The following is a 19,567-nucleotide window of genomic DNA, read 5'->3' as shown; positions in this document are numbered from 1 at the left end:
AGGGCTGCCAGCCCCAACTGCCGTGCTCCGCTCTCCCTGGGGCTCGGGCTGTCTGCCCTGCAACCGGGTCCCACCTGCTGCCTCCAATGCCCGGGGTCCTCTGGCCGCCATGAGTGACATTTTTCTGACGAACCCCTAGGGGTTCGCGAACCACTGGTCTAACCTGTTCTTAAAACCCACCAACGACAGAGATTCCTACAACACAGCAATTTGTTCCAGTCCTTAACCACCCTGACAGTTAGGAAGTTTTTCCTGATGTCTCACCTAAATCTCCCTAGCTGCAACTTAAGCCTATTGCTTCTTGTCCTGTCCTCAGAAATTAAAGAGAACAATTTATCACTCTCCTCTCCGTAACAACCTTTTATGTACTTGAAGACTGTTATCATGTCTTCCCCCCTCCAAACTAAACAAACCCAGTTTTTTCAATCTTTCCACATAGGTAATTTTCTAGCCCTTTAATAATTTTTGTTGCTGTCCTGTTGACATTCTCCAATTTGTCCACATCTTTCCTGAAATATGGTGCCCAGAACTGGACACAATACTCCAGCTGAGGCCTCCCCAGTGCTGAGTCGAGTGGAAGAATTATTTCTTATGTCTTGCTTACAACATTCCTGCTAGTACATCCCAGAATGATGTTCACTCTTTCTGCAGCAGAATTATATTGTTGAATCATATTTAGTTTGTGATTCACTATAACCTCACATCCTTTGATGCAGTACTCCTTCCTAGGCAGTCATTTTGAATTTGTGCAGCTGATTATTCCATCCCAAGTATAGTATTCTGCATTTGTCCTTATTGAATTTCCTCCTGTTTATTTCAGACCAGTTCTCCATTTTAAGATAATTTTGAATTCTAATCCTGTCCTCCGAAACGCTTGCAACCCCTCCCAGTTTGGTATTGTCCACACACTTTATAGGTGTAAACTCTATGCCATTATGCAAATAATGTATGAAGATATTGAATAAAATTGGAACCAGGCCAGATACTCGTGGGACCCATTCACTATGCCCTTCTAGCTTGACTGTGAACCATTGGTAACTACTTTATGAATATGATTTTCCAACCTACTTTATAGTAGGTTCATCTAGGGTATATTTCCCTAGTTTGCTTATGAAGTCCTGCAAGACTAGATAATACTTAGGCCTGCTGTGAGTGCAGGGGACTGGACTAGATGATCTCTCAAGGTCCCTTCCAATCCTGCGATATGATAGGATTCCATGAAGACAATATCAAAAGCCTTGGGAAGCCTCCAGTCCCTGCTCCCAGGATCACCCAGTCTCATGCCCCTGAATGTAGTAATCATCAAGTTAACAAGAAGCAACCCCCTCAGCTGAGGGTCCATTATAAGAACCAGCACGGTTGTTTATAGAAAGAAGCCAATGCAGTCCATTTTGAAGTAGGAGTTACTGTTATCAGCTCATTAACTCTGGAAATACACGTTTCTGTAATCCTCTTTCAAAGATGTCCATAAACACTTATTTTTGTCCTGGGGGGCCACAAAGCTGGAGGCGAAGTTGTTACAAACTATTATGTCAAATACAGAGATTTGCTTTTCTTTCTAGAATTGATTGAACCACCTAGAGAACTGGGAAACACAGAAACAGCTGAATTTAAATTCACCATTAGCACTGACCCTCCTCATTCATGACCTGTTTCTGATTAAGTACTGAATGGGTCTCATAAAATGAGGCGAGAGGTGTTATGTACCAGTGCATGTAGTAATAATACACCCAGACACAAGGAAAGTAGCTCAGGACTTGGAATGTCTTTACGCTTATCCGTTTTTGTTACAAACTTGTGTTACTTCAAAGTAACTACACATAGGACATGGAAAAAGTGATGACTTTACAAAGGAGACGCTAATCTTGGCCATTTTAATTTAAAATACCCACAGCAATTGGACCATGTTTTGGCCTAATCGCTCATCACATTTAATTATTGAAGAAAAAGCCACTGAGAGTCGCTGGAGGGCAGATAAGTGTCCTCAATTGATAATTATTTTATTTTTAGATTTTATATTGTACCTTTAAAATGAATGATGGCTTTGAAAATTGATAATTCTTTGCAAACAACCATTCAACCCAAAGAACATTTTAATGGTCAAATTATAAACCCTATGAATTCACATGATGCTTCGTACATAGTGCAAAAATATGCAACCAAGTAAACATAGAAAAATAAGAAAATTTTTAAAAGCAGCCTTGCGTGCGCCACTCAAAAGGTCCTGAACCAGTTTTGTTTAAAAAATGGGGCTGAGACAAAGGCCAAGAAGTTTTCTATAAGGAACATTTGTTGAGAGAGTGAAGGAAGACCGAAAAGATTGCTTTGTAAGAGAATGGCTCTTTCAACCTGAACGCTTGCACTGATGCGGGGACACTAAATATATAGCTGTATACGTACACACACAGTATCAGCAGAAATCCTGACAGCTGTTAGCTGTAACATTACTGGAGCACCTTTCTAAAGACAAGCAGTTACTGAAAGCTGCAGTGAAAAACTTCAGCTCAGATCACCCTATTTCTCTCAAATCTACTTCATGTTTGACTAACCTAAAAACATTTGGAAAAAATGGAACAAATCTATGTCCTGTAAGATTAATTTTTAATCTAGATCTTTATTAATTTATATCTTACAATCATTGTAACGAGTTTACGGAGATAATCTGTGACTTCAGGGACTAGCAGCAATGCCTCACCCTATGTAATTCACCGTTTGTTCTTATCAGATCTTCGAAGATACTGGAAAGTTTTATTTGAACAGTTTGAATAAAACTCCCAAAATCACTCTACTGACCCTCCAAGTCCTTTTTGTTAATTTTCCACAAATATTCACGAGAGTTTTTTGGTTTTGGTTTGTGGAAAAATCATTCAAATACTTGTGCAAATGTGTCTGTGGAAATGTTGGGGTGGAAGTATCTGACCTTTCAGATTTCCCTACCCTATTTATGAAAGCTTGGCATCCAATTAGGGCACAGAATCCATAAATCATGCCATACGCAACTAATCACACAAGTAATTAAGAGCAGAGCACTGCAGTAACTAGCGAACAACTCATCATCAGAAATTGGTTCACATAGGATGTTCCAAGAATTTGGAGTAATGAACAGAAGTTTGAAGATAAAATTAAACAGAAAAAGAGGCCTAAATTAATAAAATTATTTTCTACAAAATTTGCACCTAGGTGAAATTTTCATTATAATCACAAAGACAGTTACTGAAACTTTGCCTCCATCTAGTGCTTTAAAAGCTCCTTAGGGCTGCAGGGTGCTCATGACCAGAGCTCTTCTTATATGGCCACCAAATCTAGTAATAGACAAGCAGGGACAGACACTTGTTTAGGCCTCAGCACTCTTGGACTGATCTAATTCTGTCTTAATGTGTCAGGGTCTTTGTGCACAGCACATGTACAGTACCAGTGATTTGCTTGGACAGGATTTCTGGTTTTCATATCCAAATTATTCTCAGTGTAAATCACCAAAGGAAACTTGGATCTTCATAAAAAGCTTGGATCACAGGTATTAAATTATTTCTCTCTGTACTGAGACTATTTTTCTTTTTTCCGCTCTTTTCTTTAAGCACAAATCAAACACCTCAAGATGATTTTACCACTGAAAACTGATTCTTGACCTCATTTTTAAACTCATTATATGCAAGCTTGTTTGCATCCTCAACAAAATCTGCTTGTTCTTACAAAACCCCAGCAAAGCTCTGAGTTTAAAATCAACAGTAGCCAGGGAGCTGAAAGGGAAGAGTCAGTCAAGAACCAGGGACTGTTAATTGAATGTTGCAGTTACGAGCCAGCTCAGGCCAGAAACTGGGTTCCTACTGCTACACTAATTTTTAACTTAACTTTTAGTAATAGTCTGAAAATCCCAGAGGCCACCATTATAGTGGAAGCCCCTTCCCCATCTTTCCAGAGTTTGCCAAGGTCTCACTGCTGACCAGAGACAGAAAGCATTTCCCAAGCTGTCACAAAGTACAAAGGTTTCAGAGTAGCAGCCGTGTTAGTCTGTATTTGCAAAAAGAAAAGGAGTACTTGTGGCACCTTAGAGACTAACCAATTTATTTGAGCATAAGCTTTCGTGAGCTACAGCTCACTTCATCTGATGCTTTCGTGAGCTACAGCTCACTTCATCTGATGCATCAGATGAAGTGAGCTGTAGCTCACGAAAGCTTATGCTCAAATAAATTGGTTAGTCTCTAAGGTGCCACAAGTACTCCTTTTCATTTTACAAAGTACAAAAACTGGCAAAGTGTCAGTCAGGAGGTTGTTCTCTCCTGATAACTTTCCTGAAGAGGGAGCACTAGGCCCGGTCTGCATAAAAGAAATGGTCACATTTAATACACTTGTAAAAACATAGTCAAGTGGCAGAAGGGTACAGTCTTGTGGCTAAGACACCGTAGGATGACCAGATAGCTAGTGTGAAAAATTGTGACAGGGTGATAGCAGCCTATATAAGATAAAGCCCCATATACCAGGACTGTCCCTGTAAAATAAGGACATCTGGTCACCCTAAGGCACTGGGCTGTGACTCGGCTGATTTGGGTTCAGTTCTTGGCTCCGTTACAGATGCCCTGTGTATAATCTCTGTGCTTCAACTCCCACATCTGCAAAAAGGGGGATAAGCAAAGCAGGGAAGTGTTATCCCCCATTTTGCAGAAGTGCTCAGATACTCTGCTGATGGGGGCTATGGAAGCAGAGATAGGTCTGACTGCTTTATAATTAGTTCATATATGTGGACAGAAAAAAACATTACCATCATGTTTTTATGGTATTAGCCTAAGTAATTTATAGGGTTAAAACATGGTTTCCAACATCGGTTTTTCTGTTCCCACAGGCAACAGAAAACATGTTGTAACTCAGAGGGGCCACACCAATATTTTCAAACTTTGTGTAATCATTGTTACTTTGTAGCTGGGACATACTAATACCAGGCAGCATGCAATGTCAGGGAACCAACAGGCAGTTTTTATCTCAATTTTATCACACCTGTACTGTGGCTGACAACAAATATTTCTCCAAATAAAATGAAGTTGCCTATTGTTCTGGTTTTTGCTTTTTTGGGATGCAAATGCCTGTGCAGATAGGCAGCTGGGGTGAACCCCTCATACACCCAAACTAGGGTGACCAGACATCCTGATTGTATAGGGACAGTCCCGATATTCGGGGCTTTGTCCTATATAGGCACCTATTACTCCCCACCCACCTCCTGTCTGGTCACCCTAATCCAAACCACCTATTACTCCCCACCCGCCTCATCCCTTTGGGCAGGAAGAAAGCAGCTGACAATTTAGTCAAAGCTTTGGCAAGCTTGCAGTGAGGAGGTTTAAAGGAATTGATTTCCGAGAGCAGGCCTTACACTCTTGAGAAAAAGGTTCAGTTTTCTTTGATGTGCAGGTTCTACTCAGAGGAGGTAACATTATGGGCAGAGATTGTTCTTGGATTTAGGTGCACAGTCTCCCTAAGGTACTGTACCTCTTCTGGATCAACAGTCATACAAGAAGGAATTAAATCTACAGACCCTGGCAACAGTTACAGGATTAAATTCTCAAATGCTCTGGAGGAAGAAAAATTCCACATGCACAACAGACATCCAAAATGGCTCAACATAATTTATTTTTTTATGTTAAAATGTACAGAGTTCTTTTGAAAGTACTTGCTAGAAAGGGGAAAAAAAGTGATATTACATACAAGGAGAGGAAGGGAGGCCAGCCGGCCAGGAGCGCATGACATGGAGAATTACAAAGGCATCTAGGCCCCCCTTCCCCTTAGCTTACAAGTCACCATGAACAAAGTACAAAGAGGTTACAAAACAGGAAAAGCAAATATAAACAGACAGGAATAGACTTAGCTTCATTTGTACATGCGGCTTTTAGAGGCATCTGGAGCTCTATTCACACACTCTAGAGATCTCTTTAAAGAGAATTTTTATCTTTCTTAAAATAGTTTTTAATATTCTACAACAAAGATAAAAAATTTTAAAGATGGAATGAAATGAAAAAGCTCTTATTTTAAAAGGCATCAAAGTCACTAACAGTGATTTTTTTAAATTTCTTTTAGAAGATTACCCAAGTTATTTTGCTAAAAATACATTTTTTTTAAACAGAAGTGAAAAAATGGTAGGTACCAATATTACTTGTGTTGGATAATTTCTTTTATAATATAGAAAAGAACTTTTTTTCTACAATAGTTCTACAGTCACAAAGGCTTGTGGAAAAGGGAGCTGCCCAATTGATTAAAAAAACATACAAAACCCAAACCAAACAGCAAACAAACTAAATTCAGGGCCCTCATTTCAACAGCTTCTCCTCCTGTCTTTAACCCTCTCTCTCCCTGCTCCCCCGCCCTCCCTCCCGCAACCACGAAGCAATGAAACAGCTGAAGATCTAGGAAGGAGAGGGCAGCAAGGTGCGCTTTCTACATGGATGAGTTAAAACCGGAATAGTATATACAGAGAAACGGGATCCTACACAGCCTCGCACATGCTCAAAACAAAGAAATAAGGAGTGGAAGTCCTTGGAATTCTGCCTTTTTATATTTGGCAGTTATTGAAGAAAGGTCCGTTTTAGTGCATCTGAAGAAACCTCAAACCTTCATTTGGATGTTTTTTTATTTTGTTTACAACTAATTGGTTTTATTATTGTCTGTATCTCGACAGAATATACAATAAAAGAGAACTTTACACTAAAGGGTAACTAATGTCCCTTCTTTTTGTATTTGATGGTATGCCAACAGGTGCAGTCACTCTCTTATCATACACAGTTGAGTAGCAGAAAGAAAATGGGAACTGGGGTGTGCACAAGCACACTACAAAATCCTGCTGACTAGGTCCCACTGAGGTATGCTGACTGTCCCACTCCCATTTCCTCCCTTGAGGAGCTGAAACTCCCTTCACTTCCCACACACAGACTCAAAGGTGATGATCTCAAAAGAAACTAGGAAAGCAGGAATGTGCCTGTTTTAACACCATGACTCCTCTGGAAGAAGGGCACACTCAGCAGCTTCTCCCCACATGCACAGGAATGGAATAGTGACACAGACTCTGTAGGTTTCTTGTCAAGTCACTTAAACGTACGCTTCATCTTCCAAGATTATGTGAGTAAAGGAACTTAGAGGCAGACCACTGGCAATGGCTGCTCGAGCTCAGTCAGACTCCAAGGCTCAGAACCAAGACCTTTAGCATTTCAAAGCAGATATTAAAGAAGAGTTTGGGATCTCAGAGTTATGGCTGATTTGCAGGTTGTCAAAACGAGACCCTGTAGCCATTTTCGTCTCTTTCTGATGCACAGTAACAATCTCTTATCCTTCTAGTGGCTACATTAGGATTCCATAAAGTTCTCCTTTGAGATGCTAATGCTAGTTCAGACTGACAATGTGTTTGTGTGCTGGATGGGAACATTTTAAAGTGACGTTATACTTTCAGAATGAAACATACAGACTGTATTTCAATTAATTAATCTATGAAGACATCACTGTGAGAAGAATTTATGTTTATATATAATTCCAAATTGTACTAAGGGGTGAGAGGGTCAGAAAGGATTAAGAGGAGAAATTTTCCTGCCTCATTGGAATAAAGAGTTAGTTTGTCCTCCATGTCCCCTTCTGAGTCTCCCATAAGTGCCTCCTGCTGGACTTAAGTAGGAAATGCAAAGTGGGGACTAGAGGGATGGGTTTTGTTACCCTTTGAGATGTCTGACATTTTAATGACTGCAGCATTGGGAGCTGCACACAGAGGGACATACGGGAGGAAGAGGAAGGAGTGGGGAACATACACTTGAAAATAAAATTTAAAAAGATGATTCACTGTTAAAGATATTCTGTCTGTGTGGTCAGCAAAGTAAGGCTCTCTTTAAATTATGAAAAGATTTTTGTGCACATTTTCCCCCTAAAACCATTTGAAAATGACTTCAGCTATAAAACGTTTCAGGATTCTGAAGGAAACAAAAACCCAAAATGAACGAACAAAAAAAGAATAAAGACCAGGCTTCCTAAAAAATAAAATAAACCAAAGAAAAACCCTCTAAATCTACAGCAATATTTTTAACTGGGAAAAGGTCCATTTTCTCTGGTTCGTCAGTATAAAAGGTTCCTTTATTTATATATATTTAAGTTTTTAGGTTGCAAGTTCATTTCGCTCATCTTCTCATGTATGGTCCGTTGAGCGACTGCTTGGGCACCCCAGCAGCATTCATGTAGCTGTGATGGGAGGGGCCAGTATACATCATGTTTCCATGAGGGTTTGGCTGCATAGGCTGCTGGGTATAGGCCTGGCTCCCCATCATTCCCATCTGCATCTGCATAGGATACTGTGCTGTCTGGTTCATGTATGCAGGGTTACTATGGTAACTGCTGTTCATCATGGGCTGTGTCATTCTGTAGCTGTTCATGGCATTCAGGGTGTTCATATTCATGGAATTGACATTGTAGGGGGGAGTTGGCATCAAGTTAACCCCCATGTTCATACCTCGCTGAACAGCTAGTGCACGAGGGCCAGCCTGCATGGCAACTGCCGGTGGGCTGCGGCCATAGAGCTGCTGCTGGTGTGCAGTTGCAGAGGGCAGTGGTGCTGATTTAGAACGAATGGAAATATGCCCCTTAACTGGCATTTGCCCCTGCAACCTTTGTGTGTGGGGGATACCAATGTTGGTAGCAGACATGTTACACTGAAGCAGAGGTGATGTGAGGTTCATGGTGGTGGATGCCAAGTTTGGTGGGGGTGTCATGGTGGCTTGTGCTTGCGGTGTCCCAGCTAATGGATGAGATGGAGCTAGCTGAGGCAATCCTGTGTTGGACAGAGAAACACTGGTTGCATAGGAAGTCACAGCAGGAGAATGGCTATAAGGCATGGCATGAGGGTCCATAATGGTGTTTGTCAGCTGCTGCAACTTGGCTAAACTGAATGTGGCTGATGGCTGAGAGTAGCTCCCAGCACCAAAATCTCCTGGAATCCTCTCATAGATACTTATGTTGCCAGTGCTTCCTGATTCAGGTATTTCCATGATCATAGGTGCTGGGGTGAAACTATTATTCATGCTACACTGAGACAGTGGAGGCTGCTGCTGGGGTGGAGGTGGGGGCTGAGGCTGTTGTGACTGAGGCTGCTGCTGCTGCTGCGGCTGTGGCTGTGCTGCTGGTTGCTGGTTGCTTGGAGGCCTTTCTACCACACAGCTCTGAGGTGACTTAATGTTGCAGTTTGCAGCAGGCTGGACAGTGCTCTGTTGCATCATGCTGCAGCTGTTGCCAATGTTTGCCATTTGCTGAGTGACAACACAACTGTTCTGAGTTAGGCTACTAGAGGAGGACAATCCTCCATAGGAGCAGCTGCTCTGCGAAGAGTTATTTCCACAAATGCTGCCTCCCATAGTGGAGTCATAACTGCTGGGGTTTTCATAGTTCTCTGTGGTGCTCTCAATGCTGCCAAGGTCACTGAAGCCACTATCCACCACCTGCTGAGAGTGGTCTGATACAGAAGGCACATCCATCATGGGGCTGGTCTCCATGTTCTGCATAGAAGGTGCGGACAGGGATCCTTGTTCAGGGCTTATCTGGGTGTAACCACTCTCCAGAGCAGGCACGTTGGGACTGCTGACGGAACGCACAGATTGGCTAGGATGGGACTGAACAGAGGATATTGGACTGTTGTGCTCTGAGGCATGGCAATCTTCAACCATTGATATTTGAGGGTCCTCATCAGCTTGAGTGTAACTCTGCAGAGTCTGACAAGCTGCAAGAGTTTCCTCACAGTCCTGGTACGCTACATCATGTTCATTACTTTCCTCCTGCGTCAAGGACTGGACTGCTTGGACAGTTTCTAGATCTAGTTCACTATGAGGAATCTCTTCCTCTTCTTTTAATTCAATTAACCTTTCTTTAGTATTTTGCTCTTCTTCATGATCGTCTTCAGAGCCAGGGACATGCTCTGAGCCCACTGACGTCTCATGGGAAGCCTGCTCTTCCTCAGAATCTGCCTCCGCTTCATTTTTGCCTTTTACCTCTTCTCTACTGCTCTGTATGCTTGTTTCTAAAAAAGACTCCTGGACATCAGGCTCCTCCTTAACTTCTTCTCTAATTGGCAGTTCCTCCAATTCTTTCTTCTTTGCAGATTCCAGATGACCATCATCTTCATCATCTGCATCATGGTCTTCATTTTGGTTTGTAACTACTGCAACCTCATCCTCTTCTTCCTCATGGTCATGCTCAGGTTCTTCTAATTCTTGCTGTTCTTCTTCTGATTGCCTTTGCTCTTCTAATACCCGTGGCTTCTCCTCTACTTCTTCCTCTACCTCAGGCTCCTTAACATCTGCTGCTGGACTGCTGCTGCTGTCCATAGGAGAAACTGCTCTCACTTCACTGCTGGTTGTATCTTCCTCTTCTCCCTCTCCCACCTCCTCTGTTTCCATATGCACATCTTCCTCCTTCTTTTCCTCAGCGAGGGGTTGCTCTTCTTTCTTCTCAAGAGACTCTTCTTTCTCCTGCATTTTGGGTTTACGCCCTGGTTTTGAATTAGTTACCATAGCATCAACTCCCTCATCCTGAGCAGATACTGGCACCTTTTCCCGGTTCAGTTTAAACCCTGGTTTTCTACCAGGTCTTTTCTTCCAGTGGATTGGTTTGCGACTTTTGCCTTTTGGCCATCCCTTTTTCTTTTTCATGGGTGTGGAAGTATCTGGCTCAAATGGAGAAATCTTTGCTTCACATTTTCTGAGCACAGATACTGGCTTCAAGGTAGGGGTGCCTGCAAACACAAAACAAAAATACCACTTAAACTTTTCATAATTACTTGAACGTTTCCTCTTTTCTGCCTTCAAAGGAATCCTCCCCCCATTTCAAAGTCCCAAGCATTCCACCCCATATATTAATTCAACGTTCATGAACAATAAAAGAGAACAAAGAATTTTTAACCCTTTCTCTCATTTAAACATTTGCTCATTAATAACACATTAAATTAATTGCATTTGCAAAGAACATCTTTTCAGAGTTTTGAGCCTTTAATATGTAATCCAAATTCAGTGACATACTATACGCTAGATTAGAAGAACTAGAAAGGACCACCATAACTTTGCAAGTACAATTAATGTAATGTGTTTTTAATAGGAAAATATTCCACTTGAGCAAGATACTTCCCACACCTATGAACGTACATTGCACATGTTTACATTTAGTTCTGCTCTTCAGAAGAGATCTAAGATCCAGAACTATTTCTCTTACCAGTCATTGCTGAAACTGATTAAAAATCAAAGTAATTATTTAGATCCAATAGAACACCAGAGTTACGAATTCACCAGTCAACCACACACCTCATTTGGAACCAGATGTCAGCAATCAGGCAGCAGAGACAAAAACAGCAAATACTATACAGTACTGTATTAAACATAAAATACTAAAAAAATAAAGGGAAAGTTTAAAAAAAGAAGATTTGACAAGGTAAGGAAACGTTCTGTGCTTGTTTCATTTAAATTAAGATGGTTAAAAAAGCAGCATTTTTCTTCTGCAAAATAAAGTTTCAAAGCTGTATTAAGTCAATGTTCAGCTGTAAACTTTTGAAAGAACAACGATAACATTTTTTCAGAGTTACAGACAACCTCCATTCCCAAGGCGTTCATAACTCTGAGATTCTACTGTAATTTTATTTGGCAGCTGAAGAACACTTTGTTTCTGCATAAATAATAAAAGGAAGCCAAAATTTTCTCTCTTTTGTCTATTTTTTGATGGATCATTTTTCATATTTAAGCTACTTTCCAAATGTTATTATAGATTCATAGATATAAGGCCAGAAAGGAGCACTGTGATCATCTAGTCTGACCACTGGTATAGCACAGGCCCTAGGACTTCCTTGAATTAATTCATGTTTGAACTAGAGCATTTCTCTTACAAAAATATCCAATCCTGATTTAAAGTTTTGAGTGATGAAGAATCCAACACAGCCCTTGATAAACTGTTCCAATAGTTACAAATTTGCACCTTATTTCTAGTTTGAATGTATCAACCTTCATCTTCCAGGTACTGGATTGCATTACACCTTTCTCTGCTAGACGGAAGAGCCCTCTATTTCTGCCCCCCAAGTTGGCACTTATAAATTGTGATCAAGTCACTCTTAACCTTTTCTTTATTAACTTAAACAGATTAAGCTCCTTGAGTCTCACTACAAGGCATGTTTTCCAGTCCTTTAATAATTGTTGTCTAACTGATCACTGTATTTGGGGTTGGGAAGGAATTTTCCCCCGGGTCAGATTGGCGGAGACACTAGGGTTTTTTTTGCCTGCCTCTGCAGCATGGGCATGGGTCACTTGAAGGTTTTTAACAGAGTAAATCGTGAATTCTCTGTAACTTGAAGTCTTTAAACCATGATTTAAGGATGTCAGTGAAGGCTAGGACTATTACAGGGTTTAAAAGAGAACTGGATATGGCCATTCTTATGTTCGGTAACTCAGCCAGAGGTTAGGGGTCTAATACAGGAGTGCGTGGGTGAGGTTCTGTGGCCTGCAATGTGCAGGTGGTCAGACTAGATGATCACAATGCTCCCTTCTGACATTAAAGTCTATAAATCTTGTGGACATCAGACCTGGACATAATATTCCAGTCGTGGTCGCAGTACCAAATACAGAGGTAATGTAACCTGCCTACTCCTACTCAAGACTCCCCTGTCTATACATACCAGAATCACATTAGCTCTTTTGGCCACAGCATCACACCGGGAGCTGATGTTCAGGTGATTATCTACCATGAGCCCGAAGTACTTTTCGGAGTCACAGCTTTCCACGACAGACTTCCCCGTGCTGCAAGTATGGCCTACATGCTTTGTTCCTACAGTGTAATTTTATATTTGGCTGTATTAGCACACATATTGTTTGCTTAAACCCAGATAACCCAGAGATCTAGATTGCTCTATACCAGTGGCCTGTAGTCTTCATCATTTACCACAGACATCCTTGCTCTTTATGGGCCTGTTCCTACAAGGTGCTGAGCGCTGTCAAGTCGAGTTTGTGAAGCCAAGGGGAAGTTGGAAGTTTTTGACACTTCTGTTAGTCTCTCAGCACCGTGTAGGACCCATCCTACCCGCAGTAAATCGTTGAAAAATTATTAGTTGCTATATGTTTTCATACTTTGACTTTAAACCAATGGGGCCACCCTAAACAATTTCTCTCTCTCTTTAGTGTTAAATACTTCAAAAGTATTTGAAAGGTGTTGTCCTACTTCCCATTCAATTGACATTTAGTCATGCTGTCCCATTTGGTTCTTTAAAAAAACCGTTACTAACCTTCCATAACTGTTGTTCTTCGAGATGTGTTGTTCATGTCCATTCCATGTTAGGTGTGTGCGCTTGCCACATGCACTGGTGCCAGAAGTTTTTCCCGTAGTGGTATCCATAGGGGGGACTGGCTCTGGTGCCCTCTGGAGTGGTGTGCATGTGTGTCAGTATAAGGGATGCTGCCAGGTCCCCCCTTCCTCAGTTCCTTCTTGCTGAAACTCCGACAAAGGGGAAGGAGGGCAGGTCATGGAATGGACATGAGCAACATCTTGAAGAACAACAGTCACGGTGGTAAGTAACCGTTTTTTCTTCTTCTTCGAGTGCTTGCTCATGTTCATTCCATGTTAGGTGACTTCCAAGCAGTATCTGTGGAGGCGGGTAGGAGTTCATGGATGTGTTGATTGCAACACAGCTCTGCCAAAGCCAGTGTCATCTCTGGCCTGCTGGGTGATGGCGTAGTGGGTCGTGAAGGTGTGCACCGACGACCACGCTGCTGCTCTGCAGATATCCTTGATAGGGACTTGTGCTAGGAAGGCTGCCACATGCAGCCTTGAATGAGCTGTCACTATCAGTGCAGGTACAACCTGTGCCAAATCGTAGCAAGTACAGATGCAGGAAGTAATCCAAGACGGAAGTCTTTAAAAAGACACTGGGAGGCCTTTCATCCGATCATCCTCTGTGACAGAATCGAGTCAATCTACGGAAGGGCTTGGAATGCTCTAAGTAGAAAGCCTGAGCCCGCCTGACATCTAGAGTGTGCAAACGCCTCTCCGCGTTGGACACGTGAGGCTTTGGGCAGAACACCGGGAGGAAAATGTCCTGGTTAACATGAAAAGGCACCACCACCTTTGGAAGGAAAGCACGATGGGGAGGCAACTGAACCTTGTCCTTGAAGAACACCGTGTAAGGGGGCTCTGAGGAAAGGGCTTTAATCTCAGAGACTCGCCTCGCTCAAGTGATAGCCAAAAGGAAAACAACCTTCCTCGACTGATGCGCAAAAGAACAGGAGGCTAGGAGGCTCGAAGGGAGGGCCAGTGAGCCTAGAAAGGACTAGGTTAAGGTCCCATTGGGGCACCAGGTCCTGGACTGGGGGGAAAAGCCTTTCAAGGCCCTTAAGAAATCTGATCGTCATTTCATGCAAGAATACCGATCTGCCCCGGGCGTGAGGATGGAAGGCCAAAATGGCTGCCAGGTGCACCTTGATCGAGGAGAAGGCCAGGCCTTCATGTTTTAGGTGAAGCAGGTAGTTCAGAATGGACTGCAGAGATGACTGGGTCCTCCGCTCTGACGCCCAGCAGGAGAAGCACTTCCCCTTTGCCAGGTAAGTCACTCTAGTGAAGGGTTTTCTACTCTCTAACAGAATACGCTGGACTTGACTAGAGCAGGCCTGCTCCTTTGGATTCAGCCACACAGCATCCATGATGTGAGGTGGAGAGAGGCGAGGTTCATAGAATCCTAGAATATCAGGGTTGGAAGAGACCTCAGGAGGTCATCTAGTCCAATCCCCTGCTCAAAGCAAGACCAACACCAACTAAATCATCCCAGCCAAGGCTTTGTCAAGCTGGGCCTTAAAAACCTCTAAGGATGTAGATTCCACCACCTCCCTAGGTAACCCATTCCAGTGTTTCACCACCCTCCTAGTGAAACAGTGTTTCCAAATATCCAACCTCCCCAACTGCAATTTGAGACCATTGTTTCTTGTTCTGTCATCTGCCACCACTGAGAACAGCCTAGCTCCCTCCTCTTTGGAACCCCTCTTCAGATAGTTGAAGGCTGCTATCAAATCCCCCTTCACTCTTCTCTTCTGCAGACTAAATAACCCCAGGTCCCTCAGCCTCTCCTTGTAGGTCACGTGCCCCAGCTCCTTTATCATTTTTGTTGCTCTCCGTTGGACATTTTTGTTGCTCTCCAATTTGTCCACATCCCTTCTGTAGTGGGGGGACCAAACTGGATGCAATACTCCAGGTGTGGCCTGACCAGTACCGAATAGAGGGAATAATCACTTTCCTTGATCTGCTGGCAATGCTCCTACTAATGCAGCCCAATATGCCGTTAGCCTTCTTGGCAACGAGGGCACACTGCTGACTCATATCCAGCTTCTCATCCACTGTAATCCCAGGTCCTTTTCTGCAGAACTGCTGTTTAGCCAGTCGGTCCACAGCATGTAGCAGTGCATGGGATTCTTCCTTCCTAAGTGCAGGCCTCTGCACTTGTCCTTGTTGAACCTCATCAGATTTCTTTTGGCCAGTCCTCCAATTTCTCTAGGTCACTCTGGACCCTATCCCTACCCTCTAGTGTATCTACTTCTCCCCTCATCTTAGTATCATCTGCAAACTTGCTGAGGATGCAATTAATCCCATCATCCAGATCATTGACAAAGATGTTGAACAAAACCAACCCCAGGACTGACCCCTGGGGCACTCTGCTTGATACTGGCTGCCAACTAGACATGGAGCCATTGATCACTACCCACTGAGCCCGACAATCTAGCCAGCTTTCTATCCACCTTATAGTCCATTCATCCAATCCATACTTTTTTAACTTGCTGGCAAGAATACTGTGGGAGATCATGTCAAAAGCTTTACTGAAGTCAAGATATATCACATCCACCACTTTCCCCATATCCACAGAGCCAATTATCTCATGATGCAGCAATCTCCCATGATCCTGAGAGCAGGTCTGGGCGGTTGGGAAGTGTCCATGGGGATGCTGTTGCCAAATCCACGAGCATGCTGAACCAATGCTGGGGCGATCATGACGACTTGGCCCGGTGCCTCTAAATTGTCAGGAGGGTCCTGCTGATAAGTGGGATCGGTGGGAAGGTGTACATCAGGTCTTCTGTCCAAGACAGGAAAAAAGCATCTGAGAGCGATCCACTGTCAAGCCCTTGAAAGGAGCAGAACTGGTGGTACTTCCTGTTCTGCCTGTTGGTGAACAGGTCCACTTGGGGAGTTCCCCAGCTCTGTAAGATCATTCTGATGACCTCTGAGTGGAGGGACCACTCGTGGTGAGAAAAGAACGACCTGCTAAGGTGATCAGCCAGCATGTTTCGGATGCCAGGAGATGTAAAGCCTCGATTTATATGGGGTGCCAGATAGAAGAAATCCCACAGCCGGAGGGCTTCTTGACAGAGGACCGTGCTCCTCCTTGCCTGCTGACATAAAACATGGAGGCCATATTGACCGTCAACACCTGTATCACCTGATGGGATAGTTGCAAAAGGAACACTTTGCAAGCTAAATGGATGGCCCTGAACTCCCTGACACTGATGTGCAATGCCAGGTCTTCCTGGGATCACAACCGCTGGGTCTTTAGTGATCCAAATTGGCTTCCCACGCATCCAACACTAGCACCATTGTGGGTTTTGGGGTCGCAAAGGGTACTTCTTCGGGCATATTTACTGGGTTGGACCACCATTCCAGAGCAGTAACTACTCGTGGTGGAATTGTGAGGACTCTGTCCGGGTGGTGCCTGGCTGGGGTGTAGACCAATGCCAGCCACATCTGGAGGGGTCTGAGACATAGTCGTGTGCGTTGAATTACATATGTGCATGCCGCCATGTGCCCTAGCAACCTGATGCATACCCTGGCCATGGTGATTGCGTGACCAGTGAGTTGGGTGATGAGATCCGACATGGCCTTGAATCCGGGTTCTGGGAGAAAGGCCCTGGCTTGGATAGAGTCCAGAACTGCCCCCAATGAACTCTATTCTCCGTACTGGGATCAATGTGGATTTTCGTTCGTTTATCAACAGACCCAATGCTCAGCAAGTGACTTGGACAAAATTGACGCTGCGATGAACTTGTACCCTCGAACGACCCGTGATGAGCCACGAAGTACAGGTAGATTTGAATGCCCTGGGTGCCTCAGATAAGCTGTGAACACCCATGCATTTTGTGACCACCATTGACACTGTAGCCAGGCCAAATGGAAGCACTACGAACTGTTAGTGAGCTCGTCCCATTACAAACCACAGGAACCTTCTGTGTCCAAGGAAAACTGAAATATGAAAATACGTATCCTTCAAGTCGAGGGCGGTGTACCAGTCTCCAGGAAGGGGATAATGGAGGCCAAGGAGACCATGCAGAACTTCAACTTTTTGAGATATTTGTTGATGCCTCACAGATCCAATATGGGACACAGGCACCTTTTGGCCTTCGGTATCAGAAAGTACCAAAAGTAGAAACCTTTCCCTCTTAGATGCATGGGGACTTCCTCTGCGGCCCCTACTTGCAGGAGGGCTTGCCCCTCTTGGGTGAGAAGTTGCTCCTGAGAAGAGTCCCTGAAGAGGGATGAGGTTGCCCTCAGGCACACCCTCAAAATACCCACTTGCTCCCAGGCGGGTAGTGGAAGGAGCCCAAGTGGGAAGAAGGAGCTAGTTTTTGGCCTTGACTGCGCCTGTAGCCCTTGCCCTTCTTACAGCAGAGCTCCGGTCAGGCCTGACCACTTGGTCTTTGAGGTTGCTGCGGCTTAAACCTCTTTCTAGAAGAGGCTAGTGTATAGAGACCCAGGGAACGCAGAGTAGCCCATGAGTCCTTAAGCCCATGTAACTGTTTCTGTTTGTTCTGCAAACAGCGCTAGGCATCAAAAGGTGGGTTCTGAATTGATTGTTGAGCCTCCGTCGACAGCCGTAGCGATGGACCTGGCAGCTGAGTCTGCCAAGTCAGAGGTGGCCTGAAGGGAGGACCTTGCCACATTTCTCCCTTCATCTAAAATGAAGAGGAACTCCTGCTTGGAGTCCTCTGGCAGTGAGTCTGCGAACTTGGCCACAGATTGCCACACATTAAAATCATACCTCCCGAGTAAGGCCTGATGGTTTGCCACTCGTAACTGGAGGCTGGCAGACGAATAAACTTTTCTGCCAAATAAGTCTAATCTCTTGCTGTCTTTGTTTTTGGGAGTTGGGCCAGGTTGTCTCTGCCTGTCTCTCTCGTTGGCCGCAGAGACCACTAGAGAGTTCGGAGCCGGGTGGGAATATAAATACTCAAAGCCCTTTACAGGGACATAATACTTCCACTCTGCTCATTTGGAGATAGGCGGGAGAGAGGACGGAGTCTGCATAAGGCTTTCACCATCTTTACTATTCCTTCGTGGATCGGGAATGCAACCCTAGACAAGTCCACCATGGCCAAAATGTCAAAGTATCAGAGGTTTCTGCCAGTTCCTCTGCTTCCCATCCCTGGTTTGCAGCCACTTTAGCAGCTCCTGGTATGCCTTGGCATCGTCCTGTGGCACTGTTTGGGACGGTCCCACCACTGCCTTGTTGGGTGAGGGCGGAAGGAGGGGCTGGCTCAGTGTCCCCCGCATGGGTGGCCTCCACCAAGGTCGGAGGGTGCTCCTGGGGACCTTGCTCGGACCCTTCCTCTGAATCCGGAGGGGGGTGGGGGACTGTCGCCGACCTCCTCTCTGACACCCCCGACACTGAACGCTGCATCAGGGTTTCTGATTCCTAGGAGAACCCCCACGGGTTCCAAAAGTGCCACGAGTTAGGCCATTGACCCCGGGGCCATTCACCAGCAGGTAGCCCTGGTGGAACCCCTACAGATCTGGCTGGATGTGCCTGGCTCAAGGAACCCGCCATCTCCTCAGCCTTTGAGGCTGAGGAAGAAAGTTCCTCCCTTGGGGACCACGGCGGCACTGACGCCATGTCCATGTCCCTTCCGCGTCTACCATTCCGGCGTCTGCGGAAGAAGTGCTGGGGCTCAGGGTCCCAGTGCCGCCTTTCTGGGGACTGGTGGCGGAGATCGGCGGATCGGTGATGGTACACCAGCGATCGACGCCTAGAGCTCTGGGAACGAAGCTGGGAGTCTGGCGACCGACAATGGGGCAACAGAGAATGCAGTCTCGACTCTGGAGATTGGTGCAGCAAGTCTGGCAATCTGCGTCTCGGCCCCGGGGACCAGTCAGATGATTCTGGGGATCAGTGTTGTGGTGCGGATGATCTCTGTTGCCCCGAGGAGTGATGCCCATGCTCTGGTGACCGTTGCCATGATCCCGGAGACGAGTGGCATGCTTCGGCTCTGCATCGACTGTTCGGCGAGTGATGCCACGCCTCGGGGGACCAATGCCAAGAGTCCAGCAAATGGTGCCAGGAGCTCTGGTTGTTGTGGGCAGGTCGGAAGTGCATCCCTGGGAATCGCTGCTTCGACGCCCACCGCTGTGGAATGATGCTGCACCGATGGAGACCGTTGCACAAGCCCCAGTGCCGGCTTCCCTCTGGAGATGACGACGTCTTGATGGGGCATCGGTGGCACCAGCAAAGACATGATGTCTTTTGCAGCCTGGAAGGCCTCTGGCTGGAATCTCCTGGTGCCCATCC

At 44.8% G+C, this 19,567-nt stretch overlaps 1 protein-coding gene across 1 annotated transcript in view; it reads right to left on the bottom strand.

Annotated features, from left to right (window-relative positions):
- Positions 1–5,592: 5,592 nt before the first annotated feature.
- Positions 5,593–19,567, bottom strand: part of KAT6A (lysine acetyltransferase 6A) — a 77,955-nt gene continuing 63,980 nt past the window's right edge. The window contains exon 18 of the mRNA XM_037886133.2: positions 5,593–10,735. Within this exon, the coding sequence (XP_037742061.1) occupies positions 8,136–10,735 (2,600 nt within the window). The 3' untranslated portion in view covers positions 5,593–8,135. The remainder of the gene's footprint in view (positions 10,736–19,567) is intronic.

This window comes from Chelonia mydas, chromosome 26 (assembly GCF_015237465.2).
Source record: "Chelonia mydas isolate rCheMyd1 chromosome 26, rCheMyd1.pri.v2, whole genome shotgun sequence".
Lineage (NCBI taxonomy): Eukaryota > Metazoa > Chordata > Testudines > Cheloniidae > Chelonia > Chelonia mydas.
Note: the sequence above shows the minus strand (reverse complement) of the source record. Positions and strands in the feature narration are given on the sequence as shown.